The sequence below is a fragment of the Mobula birostris genome, chromosome 1, assembly GCF_030028105.1.
Source record: "Mobula birostris isolate sMobBir1 chromosome 1, sMobBir1.hap1, whole genome shotgun sequence".
In the NCBI taxonomy this organism is placed as follows: domain Eukaryota; kingdom Metazoa; phylum Chordata; class Chondrichthyes; order Myliobatiformes; family Myliobatidae; genus Mobula; species Mobula birostris.
In genome coordinates, this window is record NC_092370.1 from 85,756,984 (window position 1) to 85,783,696 (window position 26,713).

The window sequence follows — 26,713 nt, forward strand, 5'->3', positions numbered from 1 at the left end:
ATTCATCATCTTCTGATCCTATGTCACACCCTTCCGCCGATTTGATGCTGTTCTTTAACAGCAGAGCCATGCCACTCCCTCTGCCTACTTTCCTGTCCCTCCAATACAACGTGTAAACTTGGACATTCAGCTCCCAACTACAACCATCCTTCAACCACGATTCAGTGATGGCCACAACATCATACCTGACAATCTGTAATAGTGCAACACAATCATCCACTTATTTCTTATACTACGTGAATTGAGACATAACACTTTGAGTAATGTATCTGTTACCCTTTTTGATTCTGCAGCCAATATAAAAGCAAAAAGGAGGGCATATAATAGAGCAAAAAAATGGTGGGAAGCTTTTAAAAACCTAGACATCAACTAAAAAAACAGAAGTGAAAAGATGAGATATGAAGGTACGCTAACTAATAATATCAAAAGAGGATACAAAAAGTTTTTTTCAGGTAAACAAGGAGTAAAAGAGAGCTACGAGTAGAAATTGGACCACTGGAAAATGATGTTGGAGAGGTAGAAAAGGAGGATAAAGAAATGGTATAAGTATTTTGCGTCAGTCTTCACTGTGCAAGACAGAGTTTCAGGGTACTTGGAGGCACATGGTAAAACAGGCTGAAGTTGGCATGGCTTCCTTAAGCGAAAATCTTGTCTGACAAATCTGTAGGAATTGTTTAAGGAAATAATAAGCAGGATGGACAAAGGAGAATTGGTGGATTTTGTGAACTTAGATTTTCAGAAGGCCTTTGACAAGGTGCTGCAGATGAGGCTGCTTAGCATAAGAGCCCATGGTATTACAAGAAAGATACCAGCATGGAGAGAGCACTGGCTGATTTGCAGGAGGCAGAGTGGGAAAGAGGGAGTCGTTTTGATTGGCTGCCAGTGACCAGTAGTGTTCTGCAGCCGTCTGGGTTGAGACCACTTCTTTTTGTATTGTATGTCAATGATCTGGATGATGGAATTGATGGCTCTGTGGCCAAGTTTGTGAATGATAGAAAGATAGGTGGAGGGGCAGGTAGTGTTGAGGAATGAGGGAGGCTGCAGGAGATCTTCGACTGATTAGGAGAATGGGCAAAGAAGTGGCAGATGGAACTCAATGTCAGGAAATGCAAGGTCATGTACTTTTGTAGAAGGAATAAAAGCATAGACTATTTTCTAAACGGGGAGAAAATTCAAAATCTGTGGAGCAAAGGGACTTGGGAGTCCTTTTGCGGGATTCCCTAAAGGTTAACCTGCAGGTTAAGTTAGTGGTGAGGTACAGAACTGCAATGTTAGCATTCACTTCAAGAGAACTAAAATATAAAAGCAAGGATGTAACACTGAGGCTTTACAAAGCACTAGTGAGTACTGTGAGCAGTTCTGGGCCCCTTAACTAAGAAAGGATATGCTGACGTTGGAGAGGGTTCAAAGGAGGTTCATGAAAATAATTCCAAGAATGAAAGGCTTATCATATGAGGAAATTTTGATGACTCAGGACCAGTACTCAATGGAATTAAGAATAATGATGGGGCGGGGAGAGGCGGAAATCTCATTTAAACCTATTGAATGTTGAAAGGCCTATATAGAGTGGATATGTAGAGGATTATTTCCAACAGAGGGGAGCCTAGGATCAGAGGTACAATCACAAAATAGAGGGACATTCATTTAGAACGGAGATTAGGAGGAATTTCTTTAGCCAGGGGTAGTGATTCTGTGGTATTCATTGCCAGAGGTGGCTGTGGAGGACAGGTCATTGGGTGTATTTATTGCAGAAGTTGATGCTCTTGATTGGTCAGGCATTAAAGGATACGGGGAGAAGGCAGGAGATTAGGGTTGAGGGGAAAATGGATCAGCCATGATCAAATGGCGGAACAGATTTAATGGGCTGAATACACTAATTCAGCTCCTACGTCTTGTGGTCTAACTCGGGCTGCTATCGAAAGGGGGGGGGGAGAGGGGGATTGCTGGAGCTATGACAGGTATTTTTTGCACTTTCCTTAGCTACAGATGAGCTGTCAGAAGACCAGATGATAGCAAAAATTGTTCCTTTGTTAAAGGGCAGCAGGAATAAGCCAGGCAACTACAGGCTAGTGAAACTTCTCTCAGTTGTAGGAAAAGTATTGAAGAAAATCTTATGGGATAGATCGATGTACTTTTGGAAAAGTGGAAGTTGATAATGGATTGTTAGCATAGCTTTGTGCAGGGGAAATCCTCCTTCACTAATTTGATCAAGTTCTTTTGAAGAGCTACCTAATATTGCAAAAGACAGAGCAGATATCATTGATAATGATTTAGTAAAGGCATTTAACAAGACCCTGCAGTTTGGCTGATCCAGAAGATTAAGGAACATGAGATCCATGGCAAGCTGTGTAATTGCATCCAAAACCAGCTTGGTGACAGGTGACATAGGATAGGGTGTGTTTCTGTACTGTCCAACTTTATGATAAATGGTCTATCAATTAGACAGAAGTATCATGGAGGAGAATAAACAGCTTTTACCTGCACTGATGAGTCTCCCATGATATATTTCGCTCCCTCTATAACTGCCATGTATGAAAATCTCAACTGATCTGGAGTTTGTATGAGTCCCATCCGGTATTTTCTCATTTCTAATAGTACTTCTCTGATGTCCACAGAAGATGGATCTTTGCGTTTTTCCATCTGCAAGAAATATATCCTCCTCAGCTGACAGGTTTAAAAAAAATCTACGTGTGTTTATCTGCACAGTGACCATAATCATTACAGACACCTACAAAGTATAGCGTATAGAGTTGCTTTTCTTGGCAAACCACATTCAAATTTCCAGCATTACTTGGGTTCTGCATGGAAAGGGACAGTGAATGGAAAAGCAACCCGTCTACACAGCGAAGGAGCATTACCAGGAACGATCATGTGATTAACACTGATGTTGGTACAATAAGTGATTTGCATTAAAAAGGTCATGATAGCAGATGAATTGTCAGTGAAATCAACTACTTATCAGACTATAAAGTCAAAATGAACAAACTTGCTCCCCACACCCAAATCTTTTATTATGCTTCAAATATTTGTTGAATTGGCCTGAATATTAATCAATCTTAATTTTACATGACATGCAAAAATAATAGGATATAAAATCATATTTCAGAGTGAGGCAACCAGGTGCTACTTTCAGTAATTAATTAACTTTATGACCACTCACCAAAACAAGGCATGTATCAACCAAAGAGAAAGTACCAGATCTTCCAATGCCTGCACTGCAGTGAACAACAGTAGGTCCACAATCTGAGTTCAAGCAGCCAGACTCCCTCACTTTGAACAAAAAATTAAGGAATGAAGCAGGGGATTCAGGTACTCCAAAGTCAGGCCAAGTGGTGTAATGGAAGTGGTAGATTTCTCTGGTTTCTCCAGTCTGGTGGTACAAAAAGAACAAGAAACACAGATAAGTCAAATATGTGGTTTACCACCTTTAAACTTCCAAAATGAAAACTTAAGTCAAGAATAAAAGAAAACTCTCAAACTATAAAAGTTTCTTCAGGACAATTACATAAAAGTTTCAATTTATTTTAAAATATAAATTTAGAAAGTCCTAACTTTCAGGAAAACAAATACTTAAACTTTAAGACTTCCTACATCCTATTAAATGAGCTTCAGAAACTAACAGCGTAGAAACAAAAATCAATTTATAAAAATTTATTCCAATCCTATACAGAGGATTCCAGTTAACTGGGGCACAATGGGACCAATACATTTTGCCCCAGTTAGCCAAAGTTTCATTGAAATAGTTATAAAGATATAAAAAAGACAAACTACAGTTAACTAAGTAACAAGTTATGTATTCAAATGAATTACAGAACAATTTAGAACACTACCAATATCACGACAGTACTATTATCACGACAGTACTATTATCACGACAGTTCCTAATATTTACCAACAAAGAAATTCATCCAGAGTACACGGCTGTGTTCTTTTAGCTGACTATAAATGAACAAAATTAGTGCATACACCTAGTGCAGATAATGAATTGTCTTCATATAATGCTTTTGGCATTTGCATCCTCCAAACATTCATTTCATTATAACATTCAATGAGTGTCAATACTTTCAATTTCTTTGTAGGTCCTAACTTGTTGAGGAAGTGAAATAGTTTCATTTTCACTCCTGGTCATTTCTGGCATCTCCAAGCCTGAATGCTTGAAACCGCAATGAATTGTCTTATTGCTTGTTTCTCACCAACCATCAGTGACAAAAATCACTGCTTTTTGAACACAAACACATATACATACAACTGATGCTATTTAAAAACGGTTTGCTCTAAGCATGGTGTGGTGTCTAACTGATGCTAGTTAGAAACAGTTTGGCAATAGCCTCCTCCCCCAGTTAAGGGCCAATTAAACAAAGGGAATCCTGGGCATTTAGTTTTTGTTTTTATAGGAGTTGTCACAAATAAGTGGCTGCCCAGATTAACCGATGGCTCAATTCACCAGAATCCATTGTATTATAATATCGACTTGGAAGCAAAATGCTACAAATGCACCTTCTGGTGCATCAGGTGGCAACCTTGCCATTTCTTTAGCATTTGTCACCAAGTTGCTAGCTCAACACTCAGCCCAGTACAAATAGAAAATATGCAAGGAGCCAGCTGGATTCAAATCCAGGACCACTCACCTCATAGTCCGATGTGAATGCCACTACACCACCAGCCAGCATTTCTAATTTGAAACCCATTACCCAATCTTTAAGTTTCTAGCTTAAAGATTCAGACTTTCTGACCAACAGACTGCAATCAGTAAGGATAGTCAGCAACACCCCTGCTTTGATTATTCTAAGCATCCTCAGCCCCCACACACTCATGACTGCTTGGCTAGATTCTGCTCTAATTCCATTTATAAGTTTGCTGATACCACTGCTGTGGGTCACATCTCAAATAACAATGAGTCAGTGTACAGTTAAAAAAAAAAGTGAACTTAGCTGTATGATGTCAAGACTGCAACTTTTCTTTCAGCATGAACAAAAGAGCTAGTCATTGAGTTCAGAAAGGGAGATGGTTCACATGCTTCTGTCTACATCAATGGTGCTGAAGTAGAGGATTGAAAAGCTTCAAGTTCCTGAGCAATTTTTAACGATGCACCATTGAAAGTATCCTATCTGGATGCATCACTGCTTCGTTTGGCAACTACTCTGCATGTGACCACAAGTAACTGCAAGGTTGTGGACACATCTCAGCACATAACAGGAACCAGACTCCTCTCTATAGACTCTGTCTATGCTTCTCGCTATCCCAGTAAAGCATCCATCATAATCAAAGACACCACCCAGACTAGATGCCCTTTTTTTTTGGGTAGAAGATACAAAAGCTGAGAGCACATATGACTAGACCCAAGGACAGCTGTTAACCAGCTGTTATAAGATGATAAAATGATCCCCTGTATAATAAAGATGGACCCTTAGTTTCACAATCTACCTCGTATGATCTTGCACTTTATCAGTAGCTTTGACACTTTATTCAGCATTGTTATTATTTTACCTTATTCTAGTTCCGCGCACTGTGTAATGAGTTGATCTGTATAAACAGTGCAAGTTGTTCAGTCTTGGCAGATTGACCGTAATAAACCAAAACCAAACACAACTTGACCAACAATTGACAACTCACTCATTAAATCTCCTTTTGCTACTTTAAAAAATATATAATTCTTGGCACAGTAAAACACTCTTTGCTCAGCACTGTGGTCATGTAGAACTACTGCACGTTATTCCCCTATGAATACCCCAACACACTTATAATATACTTTAAGTAAAAATACACCGGACAATAACTTTCAAGGAATCTCTGAGATTAAATGCGCTCAGAGACCAGGGAACCAGTGAGTTTGAAGGAAGCATGGGGAAACAAGACCCAATGAGTCAAATGTCAATCTATCAGGGATTGCCAAACAGTAGGATATCAGATGATCGGAGTTCTCTCGCCAATTATCAGTGAAATTCCTATAACTTACTCATTTTCAGGACTTTACTTGAAAACAGACCAGTTGCTTGCAACAAACAAAAATGGGTGTGGCTTCAACTAGATCACCAACTTGCAGAAATCTGAATGGAACAGTGTCTTTTCAGATTCAAGGCACTAGGAGGATCAAAATTAAAACCAGAGAAACTGAACATTTTCTGGAAAAGTACAATCAGAATTGGAAATGGATGCTTTTTGGCTACAGTGGCATGCAAAAGTTTGGGCATCCCTGGTCAAAATTTCTATTACTGTGAATAGTTAAGTGAGTGGAAGATGAACTGATCTCCAAAAGTCATAAACTTAAAAGATGAAACATTCTTCTCAACATTTTAAGCAAGATTAGTGTATTATTTTTGTTTTGTATAATTTTAGAGTGGAAAAAAAAGGAAAGGAGCACCATGCAAAAGTTTGGGCACCCCAAGAGATTTGAGCTCTCAGATAACTTTTACCAAGGTCTCAGACCTTAATTAGCTTGTTAGGGCTATGGCTTGTTCACAATCACCGTAAGGAAAGACCAGGTGATGCAAATTTCAAAGTCTTATGAATACCCTGACTCCTCAAATCTTGACCCAACAATCAGCAGCCATGGGCTCCTCTAAGTAGCTGCCTAGCACTCTGAAAATTAAAATAAATGATGCCCACAGGAGAAGGCTATAAGAAGATAGCAAAGTGTTTTCAGGTAGCTTTTTCCTCAGTTTGTAATGTAATTAAGAAATGGCAGTTAACAGGAACAGTGGAAGTCAAGTTGAGGTCTGGAAGACCAAGAAAACTTTCCAAGAGAACTGCTCATAGGATTGCTAGAAAGGCAAATCAAAACCCCATTTGACTGCAAAAGACCTTCAGGAAGATTTAGCAGACTCTGGAGTGGTGGTGCACTGTTCTACTGTGCAGCGACACCTGCACAAATATGACCTTCATGGAAGAGTCATCAGAAGAAAACCTTTCCTGCATCCTCACCACAAAATTCAGCGTCAGAAGTTTGCAAAGGAATATCTAAACAAGCCTGATACATTTTGGAAACAAGTCCTGTGGAATGAAGAAGTTAAAACAGAACTTTTTGGCTGCAATGAGCAAAGGTATGTTTGGAGGAAAGAAGGGTGCAGAATTTCATGAAAAGAACCCCTCTCCAACTGTTAAGCACGGGGGCGGATTGATCATGCTTTGGGCTTGTGTTGCAGCCAGTGGCACAGGGAACATTTCACTGGTAGAGGGAAGAATGAATTCAATTAAATACCAGCAAATTTTGGAAGCAAACATCACACCGTCTGTAAAAAAGCTGAAGATAAAAAGAGGATGGCTTCTACAACAGGATAATGATCCTAAACACACCTCAAAATCCACACTGGACTATGTCAAGAGGCGCAAGCTGAAGGTTTTTCCATGGCCCTCACAGTCCCCTGACCTAAACATCATCGAAAATCTGCGGATAAACCTCAAAAGAGCAGTGCATGCAAAGCCCAAGAATCTCACAGAACTAGAAGCCTTTTGCAAGGAAGAATAGGCAAAAATTCCTCAAACAAGAATTGAAAGACTCTTAGCTGGCTACAGAAAGCGTTTACAAGCTGTGATACTTGCCAAAGGGGGTGTTACTAAGTACTGACCATGGAGGGTGCCCAAACTTTTGCTTCAGGCCCCTTTCCTTTTTTGTTATTTTGAAACTATAAAAGACAGAAATAAAAAAGTAATCTTGCTCAAAATATTAAAGAAATGTGTCATCTTTAACTTTATGCCTTTTGGAAATCAGGTCATCTTTTACTCACTTAGCTATTCACAGTAACAGAAATTTTGACCAGAGGTGCCCAAATTTTTGCATGCCACTGTATGTGCCAATATCAAAGTCTCTAGCTGCTGAACAAAACATCATTACTACCCAACTAAGGTTCCAATGCTGTGAAATAATAAATATTAGGCTATTAGGCCATGATGTTACTTTGACACTCTAAAACAGGTTCAGGTCTGATAGGACACTAATCAGTTGTGCTATGGCTGACCCGGGAGGTACAGAAAGAGAGGACATGAGTGACCATCAGGAATACCAGTCAGAGACAGTGCTGGAGACTCTGTAGTTATTCCCCTTGCTAACAAGTACACTTGTATTTGTCTCCATGGTGCTAGGGTTAAGGATGTCATGGACTTGCTGCAGGACAATCTGAAAAACAGGGTGAATAGCCAGCGGTATCAATCACTTAGTAGAAAGGATAAGGCGCTGTAACATGAGCATAAAGAACTAAATAGCCGTTTAAAGAGCAGGACCTGAAAGGTAATTGTTTCCAGTGCCACAAACTAGTAAACATAAGAATAGACACAGATTAGATGACTATGTAGCTACAGGAATGGAGCAGAAGAATGGTTCTATTGAAATGCTGAAGTATTCTGGTTCAGCATTTGAAATGAAAGCATTTTGTTTGGTCTGGTATGCGCAGCTGAAAAAGCAACATGAGTGGAGCTTAAGTCAGTGACCTTGAAGTCGGGGCTAAAAGAGAAGTTAAACTTACTGGGAAATTTTTAGCGAACAGAATCAATAGTTCTCAAAAGGAATTTAAGAAAATTGTGAGGAAAATTAAAGGTTTAATATCATAAAATTACAGGTCTTATATGAGAATCAGAAAATGTCTCACAAGTGGAGTTTCACATTAAAGACTTGCATATTCTCCATGAAGTTGTTGCTAAGCAACATTATGGGTTATCTTTAATTTCTATTCCATAGTGATAAGTTGAAAGATCTGCAAATATTGAGATTCTTGTTAATAGTCCTAGCAAAATGCTGAAACAAACATGCGATGTTGAAGGTCATGTTGCTGAAACAAGCAAAAAGTCTTCTCAAAATCTAACACATTTTGATTATGTATAAAGCTGAGGATCCACAGGATGATGTACACCCAGATGACAGCGCTTCAGATGTGCGTACTGCAAGTTATGTTGCTAGCAGAACATCCGATGCATCTGATACCACCACAGCATGCATTAAAATGGAGGCAGATTTAACTGCATTATTCGCACAGCAACAAACATACTTGCATTGGAAGAACAAGAGCAGATGGAGGAACAGCTTTGGAAAGAAAAGGAGCAGATACGAAGAAGGATCTTAAGTTGCAGGATGAAATTACTGCAGAGATGGCCAAAGCTACAGCGCTAAAGGCTTCAAGTGCTATGGGTGCTAAAAGTGCTTCAGTAGGATAGTTTTATGGTGTGACCTCCTAGGTTGATATGGCACAGAGAAAACCCAACACACCAATGGGTACATTTGCTCCTCAAATGTTTATGAGTTAGGATCACAAAAAGTAGTTCAGGATGTTCACTCTCAACCGGCATTAAGGAGGCACTCTGAACTAATGTCATATACAACAGATCAAGGTGCTTTTGGGGACATTAACTTAAAATAGGAAGACACTCGTTTTTCAGATGACAGTCGTCTGAATTGTACGATGGATGTCATAAGGAGGCAAAATGATATAACAACCTTATTTGTACCACAACAATGCATTGCATCTCTACCTAAAAGAGATTCAAATCTTTGATGGCAATCCATCGCAATATTATGCATTCATGAGGGCTTTTAAGAATAGTGTTGAAGGCAAGACTGACGCTTATGGTGACTGCCTCTACTCCCTTGAACAGTACACTGGAGGTTGCCTCAGAGAGGCTGTCAGAAGTTGACAGCCTGTTAACCTGGAGGAAGGATATCTGAACAGAACACTGCACCAGCAAAAGGTTCTTTCTTGGCCATCTATCAAATTCCAAGGCACAAGGGCTCTTCAAGACTACAGTCTTTTTCTTAGAGATTGTTGTGACGCAATGAAAGAAGTTCAGTACCTGCAAGAGCTGGACATGCCTGCCAATCTATTGATTGTTGTAAGGAAATTGCCTTACATACTTAGGGATCTATGGAGAAGGGTGACCTGTAAACTACTAGATAAGCACAACCATGAGGCTACTTTCACCCACCTTGTTGAGTTTATTGAAAGTCAAGTGAGGATTTCTACATACCTGGTCTATGTAAATATGCAGGATACTACATCACTGGCAGTAAGCAAAAGGTGTGAACAAAACTAAGCCACAATTTCTAGGCTAATGGAAGCAGTTTCACCACTACTGTGGCCACTATGAGCAATAAAGCTAAAATCTCAGCCTGGAACTAATGAAAGGGAAATGATCTCATCAGCCAAAAGGGTTTGTCTGATCTGTGAGGGTAAACCTATTGGATCCATGCCCTCAGCTGGAGAAAAATGCTCATAATGAGACAACTGTCTTGCTAAAATAAAATGTTGTCTGCTTTGATTGTTTGTATACGGGAGACATAATCATGGATTGCAGGAAGTGCCTTTCGTGCAAGGAATGCAGTGGCAAACATCCAAGCGTACTTTGTATTCACTCGGATAAAAAGGGTGCAGATTTGAAACAAGCTCTGAAAGAATCGGACACAGCAGTGAGTAACACCCCGGTATCTAATGGTCTTAGGGAAGCTGGCGATCATTAATGTAAACTTCCAATAATTCCAATACTGATGAAGTTAAATAAGGGTAACAAGACAGTAGCTACTTATGCTGTCTGAGATCAAGGAAGTAGTGTTCTGCACAGTGAGCCTCAGGAACAAGGTCAACCTCACAGGAAAAAAAGGACACGTATTCTCTTGTGCACCATGGGTCAAGGAAAGGTTGTGAATAGCCAAGTTGTTTCAGGATTAGAAGTGGATAGTGAAATCTATTGTGAACTAAATAAACTCTTCTCAGTCTTCCAACTGGGTACAAGTACCAATGTTAACCGATGTTTCGATGACAAAATCTGCAATCTTCATTAGGAATCATGCCTAGGCATGTCTAGTCCAGTGGTATTTAAACCCCCGCTATCCATCTGTCCTGATTGGTTAGTCCTCATCCAATCAGGTTTCTACTGTCCCATCATGTTTACAATCAAATCCTAGTTCTTACTTAGAGCGAGACCTTCATCTTTGTGAAAATTCTTTTCCTCTAGCTTTATTTCAATGGTTTCCATCACTGGGTGGTCCCAAAAGCCTTTGGCACGGCACTGTAGTTTTGTGCTGAAGTCGATCCCATGGCCATTGCAAATGCTTGTCCTGCTATCACTGATTTCTCTCGGTAACTCAAGTTTATACACCCTGTGCTCTTTGACGAGGGGTTCCACTGTGCAACCCATCTGGTCGAAGCATGCTGCTCCTCATTCACAGGGAACTGCCTAATATCTATATGCAGGGAAGTATGCCTGTCCACAAAGGGAAAGTTCCTCTTCTGAGGGATCTACAGGAATGGTCTCACCTGAAATATAATTGTTTGCCTGAGATTGATTAGAAATTGAGCCTGAAGCATTGGAGTGACTTGCATTGTTAGGATGGACACTACACAATTAGATCAATGTTTGGTTGGACTGGTGATGGACCACAGAAAGGAGACCATGGTGACTGAAGAGACTATGCTCAGCCAGAGCTGACAGTTAACAGGATTTCAGTTCTGAACATGGATGAGATCAGCAGCAACTCAAGGCAGATTTCCCTAAATGCAGTCAGGGTGATCAACCTGGTTTGACAAGAGAAGATCACAAGTTCATGGAGCTGGTGGCAAATTTTGCAAAGCTGATGGATATTCACCACCAGATTAGTTTACCTTAAAGAATAATGTAAACGTGCCTAATAATGAGAAGATTGCTGAACGGTATGCTCTGAATCCAAGGAAGAGATTTAAGAAGGATTTGTCATTTCACACTGCCTACTCAGCTTTCATGAAGGATATCATCTCCAAAGGTTATGCCAAAAAGATAGTGCCAGCAGAGGATCTGAAACACAACGATGGGAAAGTCTGGTATATACCACATCATGGTATTTATCACCCCAGAAAAGAGAAACTTAGTATTGTGTTTGTTTGTGGAATGACTTTCCAGGGAATATCACTTAATGCTCAACTGTTACATGCAGGTCTTACTAGTTCAATGATTGAAGTCACAACCAGATTCAGAAAAGAACCAGTGGTGATTATGGCGGATATTAAATTAATGTTTCATCAGGTTGAAGAACCAGCAGAAGATGTGGATCTACTAAGGTTTCTTTGGTGGCCTGATGATGACCTCAGCAAAGATAAGATGGACTTTAGAACAATGGTACATCTCTTTGGAGCAACGTCATCACCGAGCAGTGCCAACTGTGCTCTTACAAAATGCACAGAAGACAATGAAGAACAGTTCAGCTGTGAGATGGTGGATAAGGTTTTGTATTGCTTCTATTTTGATGACTGCTTGGTATCAGGAAGAGGCAGCGCCTCTCTATCATGACCTTTTATCCATTTGTGCTAAAAGCACTGTTCAACTCACTAAGTGGATAAGCAATAGACATGATGTGCTATCTGTGATACAAGAAAAGCAAAGAGCAAAAGACATGAATGATTTGGATCAAGATAATCCTTCGGTGTAGAGCCTACTGAGTATGCAATGGTATATTCAGTCTGATACTTTCAAGTCTAAGATCAAGATTAGATGGACTGCTTACCAGTAGGGGGAATCCTCTCCACAGTTAGCCCCATCTAGGATCCCTTGGGAACCTTGAATCCATGTGGTGTTTTCTGCTAAGAATATTTTACAAGAAAGAGCTTGACTGGGATGATGCTATACCAACATCATCATTTGCTCTTGAGCGGACAAGCTGACTGGAAGAACTGTGCCAAATGGGAGACTTCAAGATAGCTGGATGTCTGAAACTCCTGGATTTTGGAGAAGTTGCTGTTCCATTGTTACACCACTTTACAGGCGCAAGAGAAGATGGCTGCGGAGCAGTGACCTACCTAATGTTGCATGACATGCATTTTCAGGTACACAGTACTTTTGTCATGGGAAAATCTAGGGAAGATCCATTGAAGTCAGTTTCCATCCCTTGTATGGAGCTCACTGTTGTTATGAAGGTAAGCTGTCTGGATATACTGTGGAGGAAGGAGTTGCACATGCAATTTCATAATTCAGTTTCTTGGACTGATAATACTAGTTTGCTGAAGTATATCAAGAAGGCAAGTTCCAGGTCCCGAAACTTCATTGCCAACAGTTTCAGAAACTCTTAAGGTCTCACAAGCATCTCAAAGTAGGTATGTAAGCAGTTCAAGCAACTGAGCAGATATGGCCTCTGGAGGGTTGAAGGGTGAAGGTCTTTCTGAAGAATAAAGCATGGGTTCAGGACCTCAACATTTTCTTCAGCCTGAAAGCAAATGGCCTGTGAATTGTTCTGGAGAATTTCTGCTAGAAAGTCCAGAAGTCAAAGGGATTGTTGCAATGAATGTCATGCAGGTCGAAGAGATGTTAGTTGCGGTAACACATAATCCATCACTTCTTGCCTTGGACCCATTTGAGGAAGACAATGACCTAGATTCTTAGATTTAAGAACCTGTTCTTATTTCTCATTTGAAAGAGGAAGCAACTGAATATTGTTTAATTTCAGTCTGACTTGGAAGAAGAACAATCAGGGTACTATTTGGGGAGAGAGGTGGAGAAAGGTCAGATTGGCTAAGATTGTCTCTCACTGGAGGAGCTCAAAGGCTGAAATGGAGATTGTTGTTTTTTTTTTCCCAAAGAAAGATTTCCAGATGATTTCTTTAGTTTGCAAAGGGGAGAAGGTGTGAAAAGGAAAAGCCATATTTTCAAACTCAATCCAGTCCTTGAAGATGTACTTTAAGTACTTGAGAGTTGGTGGATGGCTTAGTAGGGCAGCCATGTCTGAAGAGTTTAAACATCCTGTTATAACTGGCAAAAGACCTTCATATCTCAGACATCACTCTGAGGCATGTACATCAAGAAGTGGGATATGGTGACCATCAGCACACATTATCGAGGTTTTCCCAAAAATATTGTATTTCCAGTGCTAGTACAGCTATACGAAGAATCTTGTCTAAGTGTGTTGTTTGTTGTTTGTTTGTTAATTCCCTGGATGGCGGGACTGTCATATGTTGAAAGATTGGAGCAACTGGGGTTGTATACACTGGAATTTAGAAGGATGAGAGGGGATCTGATTGAAACATATAAGATTATTAAGGGATTGGACATGCTAGAGGCAGGAAACATGTTCCCGATGTTGGGGGAGTCCAGAACCAGAGGCCACAGTTTAAGAATAAGGGGTAGACCATTTAGAACGAAGTTGAGGAAAAACTTTTTCACACAGAGGGTTGTGGTTCTGTGGAATGCTCTGCCTCAGAAGGCAGTAGAGGCCAATTCTCTGGATTCTTTCAAAAAAGAGTTAGATAGAGCTCTTAAAGATAGCGAGTGAAGGGATACGGGGAGAAGGCAGGAAAAGGGTACTGATTGTGGATGATCAGCCATGATCACAGCGAATGGTGGTGCTGGCTCAAAGGGCTGAATGGCCTACTCCTGCACCTATTGTCTATTGTTTGTTGACAGTCACATGCAATTCCAGGATGTCAACACATGGCAGATCTACCTCTGGACAAGGTCTCTCCAGATGAACCGTTGTTCACACGTGTAGGAGTGGCCTACTTTGGACTTTTTGAAGTGAAAAGCAGGAGTACAGTGAAGAGATACGAGGTTATATTTACCTGTCTAGCTATATGAGCTATTCATATTGAACTGGCATCTTCTTTGGACACAGATTCTTTTGTTAATGCACTTCCGATGCTTTATAGCAAGACAAGGACAGGTTCATGAACTACGCTCTGATAATGTGACAAACTTTGTTAGAATTGAGAGAAGCCATTGAGAAGTGGAATCATTCACAGATCAATAACGTACTTCTTCAGAAAGAAATGAAGTGGATTTTTAACACCCCCCACCTCCCGACTGGCTCACATTATGAGGAACATTAGAGAAATTGATCACGTCGGTAAGAAAGGCTCTCAATTCTACCATGAAGGTGCAGAATCTCGATGAAGTGGATCTTCACACAGTTCTTTGTGAAGTACAGGTTATTATCAATGGTTGTCTGATTACTAAAACATCATCCAATCCCAATGATTTGGAAATGTTAACAGCAACCATCTGTTGCTTCTAAAGACCTCACATACTTACCACCAGGAGTGTTCCAAAAGGAAGACGTTTATATTCATCATAGATGCAAGCATGCCCATCTGTCAAACTCGTTTGGGAAACGGTGGCTCAAGGGGTATTTAACACAGCTGCAGGAATGTCAGAAATGGTCAAGTGCAAGACACAATTTCCTCCCAGGAAATATTGTGCTTACGGCTAACGATACTGCGCCTTGAAACTCATGGATCATGGGAAGAATTATTCTAGTCTTTCCAGACAAAAGATCATGACCAAGACTAGCTGCTTGGATTGGCCTTTAACCAAAATCGGTCTTTTACAGAAGGCAGAGGTTTGAGGAGCTACAGCCTTGAAAGCTTCATTAATCTGTCTTCTCAGACAGTGGTGGTAAAGGTCACTCTGTACTGGGCTAAGTGCTCGTAACTTCTGGCCAAGATGACCTGTCTGGAAAAAGAAAGAGGATATTTGTATGCATGACTTAAGATTTCATGTCTCCTGATATTTATCAGTATGTAGTTGGAATTATAGTATAATAATTAAGGAGCTGGGATGTAGGAGCCACTTAACTATTTTCTATCTATATTATATTTTGTGTTGTGTGTTTATTATGTTCATTATGGTAGTTAGTCACGTGGGTTGCAGCATGGTAGAAGTGAAGAGCTTAGTTATGTATTCATGCTTTGTCTTTGGGGTCAGTCTAGTTTAGGTAAAGCTAAGGAGTGAACTAGGGATGTTATCTTTTTTGTTGACTGCTTAATTATACTTAATATTGCTTAACTACATATGAATATTCTTGAATACATTCAAGAATGCTTGGCTTAAGTAATAGGCTAAGACTTTATTTTGTTATAGTGCTAATGCCAGCTTCATTAGTTTTTAAATCGCTTCAAGATGGTTTGTTTTGCTAGTTTCTTAATAAAAGATTGATCGTATTCTTCGACTTTGGAACTTTGTTACTGGCTTAGATAGTGTGTCATACAGGATCAACCCTACTTAGTCTCCAAGTGGTTTTGGTTTGTTGGAGTAACCACTACAGTAGTTTTTATTTATTAAGATACAGCGCAGAATAGGCCCATCGAGCTCTGAGTCACACTGCCCAGCAATCCCACAATTTAGTCTGAGGAGAGCTAAGGTACCGGTGACCCCCTGTTTCCATCCAGGGGGTCAGTGTGGACATGGTGGAGGATTACAAATACCTGGGGATACGAATTGACAATAAACTGGACTGGTCAAAGAACACTGAGGCTGTTTACAAGGGACAGAGCCGTCTCTATTTCCTGAGGAGACTGAGGTCCTTTAACATCTGCCAGACGATGCTGAGGATGTTCTATGAGTCTGTGGTGGCCAGTGCTATCATGTTTGCTGTTGTGTGCTGGGGCAGCAGGCTGAGGGTAGCAGACACCAACAGAATCAACAAACTCATTCGTAAGGCCAGTGATGTTGTGGGGATGGAACTGGACTCTGACGGTGGTGTCTGAAAAGAGGATGCTGTCCAAGTTGCATGCCATCTTGGACAATGTCTCCCATCCACTAAATAATGTACTGGGTGGGCACAGGAGTACATTCAGCCAGAGACTCATTCCTCCAAGATGCAGCACAGAGCGTCATAGGAAGTCATTCCTGCCTGTGGTCATCAAACTTTACAACTCCTCCCTTGGAGGGTCAGACACCCTGTGCCGATAGGCTGGTCCTGGACTTATTTCATAATTTACTGGCATAATTTACATATTACTAATTAACTATTTATGGTTCTATTACTGTTTATTATTTATGGTGCAACTGTAACGAAAACCAATTTCCCCCTGGGATCAATAAAGTATGACTATGACTATTAATCCTAGCCAAATCACAGGACAATTTACCAATTAACCTACCAACCGGTACGTCTTTGGACTGTGAGGGGAAACCATTGCACCCGGAGGAAACCCACGCAGACCTGGGAAGAAGATACAAACTTCATACAGGTGGCAGCAGCAGGCTTTAGGCTGCTGAGCGATACAAATGTGTTAGTGAAATGGGCTGAAAAATGGCAGATGGTAGTTAAGCCAGACAAATGTGAAATGATGCATCTTTGGGAGTACCTGAGGGTAGGAAATACACTAATGAATGATAGGATTTTGGAGGGTACTGAGAGACAAAGAGACCTTTGCATACAAATCCACAGATCCTTGCAGGTGGCAAAAGAGATAGATAATAAAGTTAGGAAGGCATATTAGAGTACTAGTTTTCATTGGTCAGGACAATGAAGTGGGGATGTTATGGTTTAAATTTATAAAAACTTGCTCATCTAGAGAGTGGACAGCATCTCAAATTAATTGCCTACCAGAGTGGTTGAAGTTGGGTCACTGACAGCATTTTGGCAAATAAGCACTTGAATTGCCAGTACCAGAAAATAGAATTGATATTGAAAGGTGCCCACTAGTCAGTGAGGAGTTGGGTCAAATAGCCTGTTTCCATGCTGTAGATTTTATGCTTCTATGAAATCAAACCCTTAAAATATCACTTCCATCACTTCAGTTAAAAATCTCCTTACAGAGGTTCTCTGCAATTCCAACTGCCGCACAGTGTAGTATGATTTTACATCTTCACATAACAATCTTAGATTGAACCCAGTGTCTTCATATGACATTGTTTCATCTTTCGTGCTCGGCCAATACTTTTCACATTTTACCTGCAATGCAAAAGATTACATTTAAGTTCCATTTTCCAATAAACCACTCATTTCAAAAGCTATAAATAGTTACTATGGTACAGCTACATTAACGATATTGAATTTAGATGAAGTCAATTTGTATTCAATATTTTGCTTGTCAGTTCCACAGGGAAGAAAAATGGAAAATTCATTAACAATGTTATCCAATCATAAATGGAGAGAGATCTGTATAATACTGTGTGCTGCTTGTTGCCTACTAACACTGATAACAGAAGATAAATTTAATTACAATGCCTACATTTTTAAGTTTTAGTGCTATCTCATGGGACAAATTATCAGGAAGGTTATGCCACGCTCTTTCCAATAATTAAGTGATGGCCCTAATTCTCTAAGTTTGGAGAAATTCTACAAAGCCAAACTCTAGAATAACAACATACAATATATTTTAAAATTATTAATGCATCTGAAAGAAATTTTGTTGTGAGTATGGTACAAATAGCTGAAAAATGTATTATTTTGGGTCAGAAATAAAAACTGATCAAAGGAGTAAGGTAAACAGAAGGCAGGTGGATCCCTGTGGAACCATATTGCAGTAAATACATTTAGTGAGTGATTGTAGGAAGTCAACTGTAGTTATGTGCTTTCACATAAACATTTTCAATATACAATTTATGAAAACAGGTTGAGCAGCTGATTACTTGCTTCAGTATTGCTAAAATTTTCGAAACAATAGGAAAAAAGTAATTCTCTTATCTTCTCCTACTCCATCATATGGCAACATTTTCACAGGTATTTATCTTACTGAAATCTAGATTGCCTTACAAGCATATCCCTTAATAAGCAAAGCTGTTACCTGGACAAGCAGGAACATTTCTACCAGTATTTTCATTAAGAAGCTTTACTACTTTATCATATAAAGTTTCAACAGACCTAGATTCCCAACCTATGGTTCTGCCCAATGTACGTTCAAGACAAACTTTTATTTAAAAAAGTCTGCATTATTTGAGAACATGTATTGCTGGAAGAACTCAGCAGGTCAAGCAGCACCATGGAAAGGAATTAAAAAAAAACATTTTGGGCTGAAAGCCCTTCATCAGGAGCAATCTTGTATTTGATATAGGGCAAAAATGCCCCACAAAGCCCATGAGTGTAAAGTTGTCAGTAGGTTTCTTGAGATCTGCAACAAGATGATAGATTTCAATGGAAAAATCCTGTGAAGTGATTAAATGTTTAAAAACATTAAAAACCCAAAAAAGCATAAATAAGGTGAACAAACAGAAAGTAACAAACAAAATATGATTTTCATTATAGAGACATGGTTGGAGGATAATCAAAGCTGGAATTGAATATCCAAGGACATTAAATAGTTAGGAAGCACATGCAAAATGGAAAAAGAGGAAATGGATGGCTAATTAAAGGATTAGTCAGAAACATTAGTTCATAAAATGAAGTGTAATGAGTCTGGATGGAGCTCAGTGGTGCAAAAGGACCAGAAGATATTGACAATTGCCTACAGACTTCCCAAGACATAATGGAGAGCATTTGGTAACACTAGAAATTAAAGTTGCATGCAAAAAGGGTAAGACAGTTATATCGAATGATAGCAATCTAAATAATAATCTATAAAATTATAACCAAATAGACAGGGGTAGGCTGCCAGGGGTAGTAGTGTTTGAAAGGATTTTACATGGACCCATGAATATGGAAGAATATGGATCACGTACAGGCAGAAGAAATTGTTTAATTCAATGTTGAGTTTGACACAACATTGAAGAATTTCTGAGCACTATTAGCGCTGATTTGATTTTGTTTAGCTTTTTGGATCAATATGTTCAGCAGATGAGCAGGGAACAGGCTATCCTAGACCGAGTATTGTGCAATGAATAGATGGTCGCTAAAATTTCTGTTGTATGGGATCTGAAACAACTGGAGAGCTTCATTCGTAGTTGTGGCATTAGATAGCCAATGGCTGACAGTAAATAATGAGTGCAGGAAATGTAACAGATTTGGTATAAAACCAAAAGAATAAAAGGTGATCAATCAGGATCAAGCCCCACCAACGCTCTGTTCATTTGAGAGGTTATGTAAGGAGGTGTCTCTAGGGGGACTTATTATTTGACTAACTTGTGCCTGAGGAATACAGTAGGGTTTACAGCTGAAACTTGCAATCAGTATCTCTGTATGTGACTGTTAAGGCCAAAAGACAGTACAGATAGATTACAACTATAGTTAACAAAAATTTAAAATGGTATAATATCCAAAGTTATACTCAATTGCTAGACAAAGCAACAAACTTGAGCATTGGGAGCAATTCAGCTTTCGCAAGGGAAACACATTAAAAGAGGAAAAAGTAGACAACGAGAAGAAAGTTGCAGCAAACAAATAAGTAGATTATAAAAGCTTCCTAAATAACTTTGAAAGAGAAAGTGATATCACATATAACATCATAAGACATAGGAGCAGAATTATGCCTCTCAGCTCATCAAGTCTGCTCCACCATTCTATCATAACTAATTTATTATGCCTCTCAACCCTTCTCCTGTCTTCTTCCCATAACCTTTGACACCCTGACTAATGAAAAACCTATTAACCTGCACTTTGAATATACTCAATGAACTGGCTTCTGCAGCCATCCCTGGTAGTGAGTTACACAAATTCACACTCTCTGGCTAAAGAAATTCCTCCTCATATCTGCTCTAAATGGACGTCCCTCGATTCGGAGGCTGTACCCTCTGGTCATAGACTCACCTACTATAGGAAACATCCTCTCACAGCCACTCTATCCAGGCCTTTCAATATTTGATAGATTTCAATGAGATCTCCCCCACCCTCCCCCCATTCTTCAAAACTCCAGCGAGTATGAGTGCAGAGCATCAAACACTCCACATACTTTAACCCTTTCAACTTTCCCTGGACCTTCTCCAATGCCAGCACATCTTTTCTTAGATAAGGGGCTCAAAACTGCTCACCATACTCCAAGGGTGGTCTGACCAATGCCTTATAAAGCCTCAGCATGACATCCTTGTTTTTATGTTCTAGTCCTCGCAACATGAATGCTAACATTGCATTTGCCTTCCTTACCACCAACTCAACTTGCAAGTCCCTTTGTACCTCTGATTTTGAGTTTCTCTCCATTTATAAACTAGCCTATGTCTTTATTCCTTCTATCAAAGTGCATGGCCATACACTTCCCTACACTACATGCAATTTGCCACTTCTTTGCTGATTCTCCCACTCTGTCCAAGTCCTTCTGCAGACTCCCTGCTTCCTCAACATTACCTTCCCCTCCACCCATCTTTATATTGTCTGCAAACTTGGCTACAGAGCCATCTCTTCTGTCATTCAAATCACTGACAGATAACGTGAAAAGAAGCAGTCCCAAACCCAGACCTTGCGGAACACTACAAGTCATCAGCAGCCAGCCACAATTGGTCCCCTTTATTCCCACTCTTTGCCTACTGCCAGTCAACCCAACTGCTCTCCATGCTAGTCTTTCCTGTAATACCATGGGCTCTTATCTTGTTAAACAGCCTCATACGCCAATTAACCTGTTCATCTAAGCAGGATGATAGACTAAAATGCTCCTATTCACACTGTGATACAAATGGAAACAGCAAGTTGCTAGTTATATAAAATTAAATTACAAATATTAATTTCTTTCACTTACTGATCCCTTTTCAATTACACGATTGAGCATCACAATTGCTCTACTTTTCTGTTCCCAGGCCATTTGCCAGAAATGTCCACATGAATTGGGAAGTGGACCCTGTTATAAGAACACAAACAATGGAATTGAGATTATTTTTAAAAAGTAACACAAGTATAATGTTTACCTATATAGTAATCATATCTTATCATAGTAATCCTTACCTATGAACCTGGAGTTTTCATTTTCCAGTCACAGTAAATACTTTAAAATTACTTCAATATTTTACTGAAGCACCAATTAACAAAAATTAAAAGTTTCAGCACAGAAACAAAGGGTGTTTTCAGCTTCTATCCAAGTTGGCTACAAAATTTGGCAATTGCTGCAGTAATAAGGTTGCAACAGAACAATAACACACAAATTGCTGAAAGAACTCAGCAGGTCAGGTGAACAGTCAACAGATGAAGGACCATGACCGGAAGCATTATTGTCCATTTTCCTCCATAGATTTGGCCTGACCTGGTGAGTTTCTCCAGCATTTTGTGATTTGCACCAGATTCTAGCATCTTCAGCTTCCTGTAACAGAACAGAGTATATGGTAGAAAAATAAACTATATTAGTTCAATAGAAATGCTTTCAGTTACTTTTTGGAAGGTTTAGTTTTAAATGATAAACTCTTTCAGACATTGCTATTTCTTTTAATTTTCAGTACATTTGAAAACATTTCCACAGGCAAATCCTGCTTCTTCTGTTACTCCAACAAAAACAGTAACAAGGCGAGACCACTTGTCAAACAATAACAAGTAGAAACCTGGTGTCAAACGTCATTAGATTTTAAAACACTTCTTTAAATTGGTTTTAAATCTCTTTCAAATATTCCCTTTAATCCTTCCCCTCAAGCCCTTTATTTTTTCCTACCCACCTGTCTTCACCTATCATATTCTAGCTGAATTCCTTTCTCTCCCCCCCACAGTTTTTTATTCTGGTGTCTTCCTTCGTCCTTTCCAGTCTTGAAGGGCCTCAGCCCAAAACGTCAACTGTTTATTCATTTCTATAGATGTCGCCTGACCTGTTGAGCTTTTCCAGCATTTCGTGTGCATTCCTTTAATTTGGTATCTGTTATTTCTCAATCACTTCTCCCCCCACCCCAAGCTGGGATCCAAATATGCAAGGTAATAGATGAAGTTCTCCCTGTGTGCATTGTCTTGAAGCCAAATTGAGTAAGCTATAAGATGGAACAATGAAAATCATGAACTTTTGCCAGAGAACACAGCAGTTTTAAACACATTAAGGAACTGAGAACTATTCAAAAGGATCTTGTACAAGAGTCACTGAAATCAGCATACGTATAACAAAACTTAGGAGCACAAAAGTATTGTTTTCTATAGCAAAAAGGTTTGAGTAGAGGAATAAAAACATTTTACTGCCATTATTTAGGGCTTGGGGGAAATGCATCTGAGAGTGTATCAGGAAGTTTTGGCCCTCTTATCTACAAACAGATATAGACGTCATCATGTGAATTTAATAAAGGATAATGAAGATATTCACTAGACTAGTTTTTATGAAGGCAGGTTTGCCATATAATGAGGATTTCGATACAGTAGTCCTTCATTTTTCTAAGAAATGAGATGATCTCTTTGCAATGTGAATGCTGGAAGGTAACTTACCCTTGGGTGGGGGTGGGGGTGAGAAACAAAAGGTAACAAGCTTAGAATAAAGGGTAAACCTGCTACAATTATGAGAAATTTCTTCACTCAATGAGTGTGGCATTTTTAGTATTCATTCTGAGGATTGTGGAGGCTTAGTTATAGATTCCATTAAAAACAGGTAAATACAATCCAGGATTTTAAGGGAATAGTGGGATATAGGATAGAGCAGGAGAATAGCAATAAGTTAGAAGCTCAGACATGATCTTAATGAAATACAGAGCAGGCTGAAAGGTCAGGTGACAACCTCCTGTTCTTAAGTCTCTATATAATTTACCAATTAATTTTAAATGATGCCCAAAAAGCCAGTGACCTCTTTGCTAAGGGAAATAGGGCCTCTGTGCATCTCAGTTTTGTATACCTCAGCTAACTATTCCCCTGTCCCTTCTTAAAAACTTGAGAACAGCAAAAACTTAATTGTATTTGCATAATTAATTCCCATACATGATGCAAGTTTAATCTGAAATATGAACTGGTCCTTGTTTCTTTGACAAAATACTTATACCTGTAAAGAAACTTTGAAACTACAAATAACTTGGATCAGTGGTGCCCTCGAAATTGATGCTTCAGAAACATTTATTTAATAGCACTTGCAGCAGTACAGTAACTATTTATTCAAGAGTAGCCTGGTTTTAGGCAGCAAATTATATTTAATCAATCTGTTCAGCTATATGTGAGTATTAATATATTATACATTACATGTAACATAATACAATACTAATCAAAATAACATGCAAGTCCAAATCAACAACCCTACTGCACCATTCAGTGGGCCCCACAGGCTACAGGCAACTTTTTTAATGTAGTGGAACAAATTGATAATACAAAGAGCTTCTAAAGATTGTAAAAGTCTGATAAAATATGACTTTCTATTCAGAGAAAACTTAAAGAAATCTTAAGACAAGGTAACCTGTTGTTTAACACACTTTCAAATTTTAAAAAATTGCTATTCTGCTATTTAGAGCTAATCAGCAGTGCTAAAAATGATACCACATTAAGACTGTCAGTGTTAACACCAGAGCGCAAGCATCTCAAAATATAAGTTGTAATACTTCTATACCATAATTGTGTCCTTAAAGTTACCAACAAAGCAAAGACAGTGAAGGTCAATATGCTGGATTTCAGTGCAGTACAGTTGATTTATTGATGCAGTATTAACCTGTCAAATGGAGTTCAAATCCCAGTCCTGACAAGATCAGTCCCGTGGATGGCAGGTTTCTTCAGTTTCATTACAGCCACTAAGACCTGAATTAATCTAAGAAGGCACTGCCCAAACTACCAAAACTTCAGACTTACTGTGTAAAATTCAATAAATTTACCAAGAAACCAAGAAATATTAGAGATAGGAGAAGGAATGGAATGAAAATGGACATTTTTAATACTTTCAAAACAAGTGCTCAGGGATATCAAGGTTATAACAACTTCAAACTTGAAATTTAAACAAGCTCCAACATAATTATGGGAATTTATCTGGCAACTACGTTTCATCTTTTTTCTTTTCTTCTGTCTCGTCTTATTGAACTGCGGTACAATGAAAGCTGCTCACCTTTAAACTGTTGCAAATGGCTATGAAAAGGTCAGTTATGCAAAGGCAGTGACTATCACTGTCAACTTGATCTGTGCAAAACCTACACACATACAAATGGGATTGTGTCACAAAATAACATAAGGTTGGAAACCTCCATTGAATTTTCCCTTCATTGTCCTGCTAACACAAAGGTCCACTGTAATGCTTCAAATGGCTTCATAGTTGAAATTAACTAACTCCAAATAGAACTACAATAAAATGCCACATCTTCCATTTTGTAAAACTTGATACCCTCATCTGTTATTCATCAGGGAGTCTGCATTTCTCTCTGACACACACACACAGACAAAAATGGCAAAGTGTAATAAGACTAGTTGCCATTTTCAGCAAGACAGTCTGGTTAGGGTACCAGCTTGGCAGTATGTATAAGTCAATCTGACCTTCACACAAGGTGAAGATACACTAATACACACGGCCTTGCAGTAAATCAATGGATTGACACCCTTAGGACCTCACTTCAGTATTTTTTAAAGAAGAAAGCATTATAGAAACGATTCAGATTCCTTCAGCTCGAAAAGATATTGTCATGCTTCAGTAAACCACATCCAGAGAATGAGGAATCAAAACTAACATCTGCAATTCTTCTTCAGGCTTCACTTATTCCAATTCTTCTATTCATTTTCCATAGGGAAAATTATATTTAAAAAATGGAAAGTAAATATAATTTAGTTTCAAGGCTATCCTCAAGAGAGAACTTCAAAAACAATTGCAAAGTTTAGTTAATTGGTAATGTACCTGATAAGGAGAAAATCTTCACTTTAATACGGGACAATTAACACATGAAAGTTTTATTGTGTGGCAAGCATACAGTCTTCTCCCATTGCCATCGCAGGCCACACACTTAACATTTTATTGTTGTGCAGAATTCCGCACACTTAAGGTCTGTATGTAAGGCATGACATAAAAGTAGACTTCAATACTTCTTTGATGAGAATTAGTGAATTTATATTTCTTCACACCAGGTTTTCTACATCACCTCAATACTCCAGTACTGTGCTTCAATAATAATTTATTAAACAGCACCTCAACTTTTGAATCAGATCTCTTGCTCTGCCCCAAATAAACATCTTTTTTAAAAAGTTGATAAATTTTTGAAGCACCAGGAAATGAAGGGGTATGGAGTTAGTGCAGGAAAATAGCATGGAATTGAACGATGAACTGGCTAAATGGAATGAAATGTAAGAAGGGCTAAAGTGCCTTTAAAGACAGAGACACATCAGAACCAGGTTTATTATCACCCACATGTATCGTGAAACTTGCTAACTTAGCAGCAGCAGTTCAACGCAATACATAATATAGAAGAAAAAAACAAAGTAAAATAATAATAAACGATAAATCAATTACAGTATACATATACTGAATAGATTAAAAATCATGTAAAAAACAATGTATTTTAAAAAAGTGAGGTAGTGTTCAAGGGTTCAATGTCCATTTAGGAATCAGATGGCAGAGGGGAAGAAGCTGTTCCTGAATCGCTGAGTGTGTGTCTTCAGGCTTCTGTACCTCCTACCTGATGGTAACAGTGCAAAAAAAGACATGCCCTGGGTGCTGGAGATCCTTAATAATGGACACTGCCTTTCTGAGACACCACTCCTTGAAGATGCCCTAGGTACTTTGTAGGCTAGTACCCAAGATGGAGCCGACTAAATTTACAACCTTCTGTAGTTTCTACCTATAGAAGTTTTTGAGTGTATTTGTTGACATACCAAATCTCTTCAAACTCCCAATGAAGTCGCTGTCTTGCCTTCTTTATAACTGCATCGATATGTTGGGACCAGGTTAGATCCTCAGAGATCTTGACACCCAGGAACTTGAAACTGCTCACTCTCTCCACTTCTGATCCCTCTATGAGGATTGGTAGGTGTTCCTTTGTCTTACCCTTCCTGAAGTCCACAATCAGCTCTTTTGTGTTACTGACATTGAGTGCCAGGTTGTTGCTGCAACACCACTTCACTAGTTGGTATACCTCGCTCCTGTACACCCTCTCGTCACCATCTGAGATTCTACCAACAATGGTTGTATCATCAGCAAATTTATAGATGGTATTTGAGCCATGCCTAGTCACATAGTCATGGGTATAGAGAGAGTAGAGCAGTGGGCTGAGCACCAGTGTTGATCGCCACTGAGGAGATGCTATCACCAATCTGCAGGGATTGTGGTCTTCCAGTTGGGAA

At 39.2% G+C, this 26,713-nt stretch overlaps 1 protein-coding gene across 5 annotated transcripts in view; it reads right to left on the reverse strand.

Annotated features, from left to right (window-relative positions):
• LOC140197836 (tyrosine-protein phosphatase non-receptor type 2-like) overlaps positions 1-26,713 on the reverse strand; it is a 93,528-nt gene that overhangs the window by 11,784 nt on the left and 55,031 nt on the right. For all 5 annotated transcript variants that reach the window (XM_072258342.1, XM_072258351.1, XM_072258333.1 and 2 more), the window contains 4 exons: positions 21,267-21,365; positions 17,480-17,617; positions 3,161-3,370; positions 2,479-2,640 (listed from right to left, as the gene is read on the reverse strand). In XM_072258342.1, the coding sequence (XP_072114443.1) occupies positions 2,479-2,640; positions 3,161-3,370; positions 17,480-17,617; positions 21,267-21,365 (609 nt within the window). The remainder of the gene's footprint in view (positions 1-2,478; positions 2,641-3,160; positions 3,371-17,479; positions 17,618-21,266; positions 21,366-26,713) is intronic.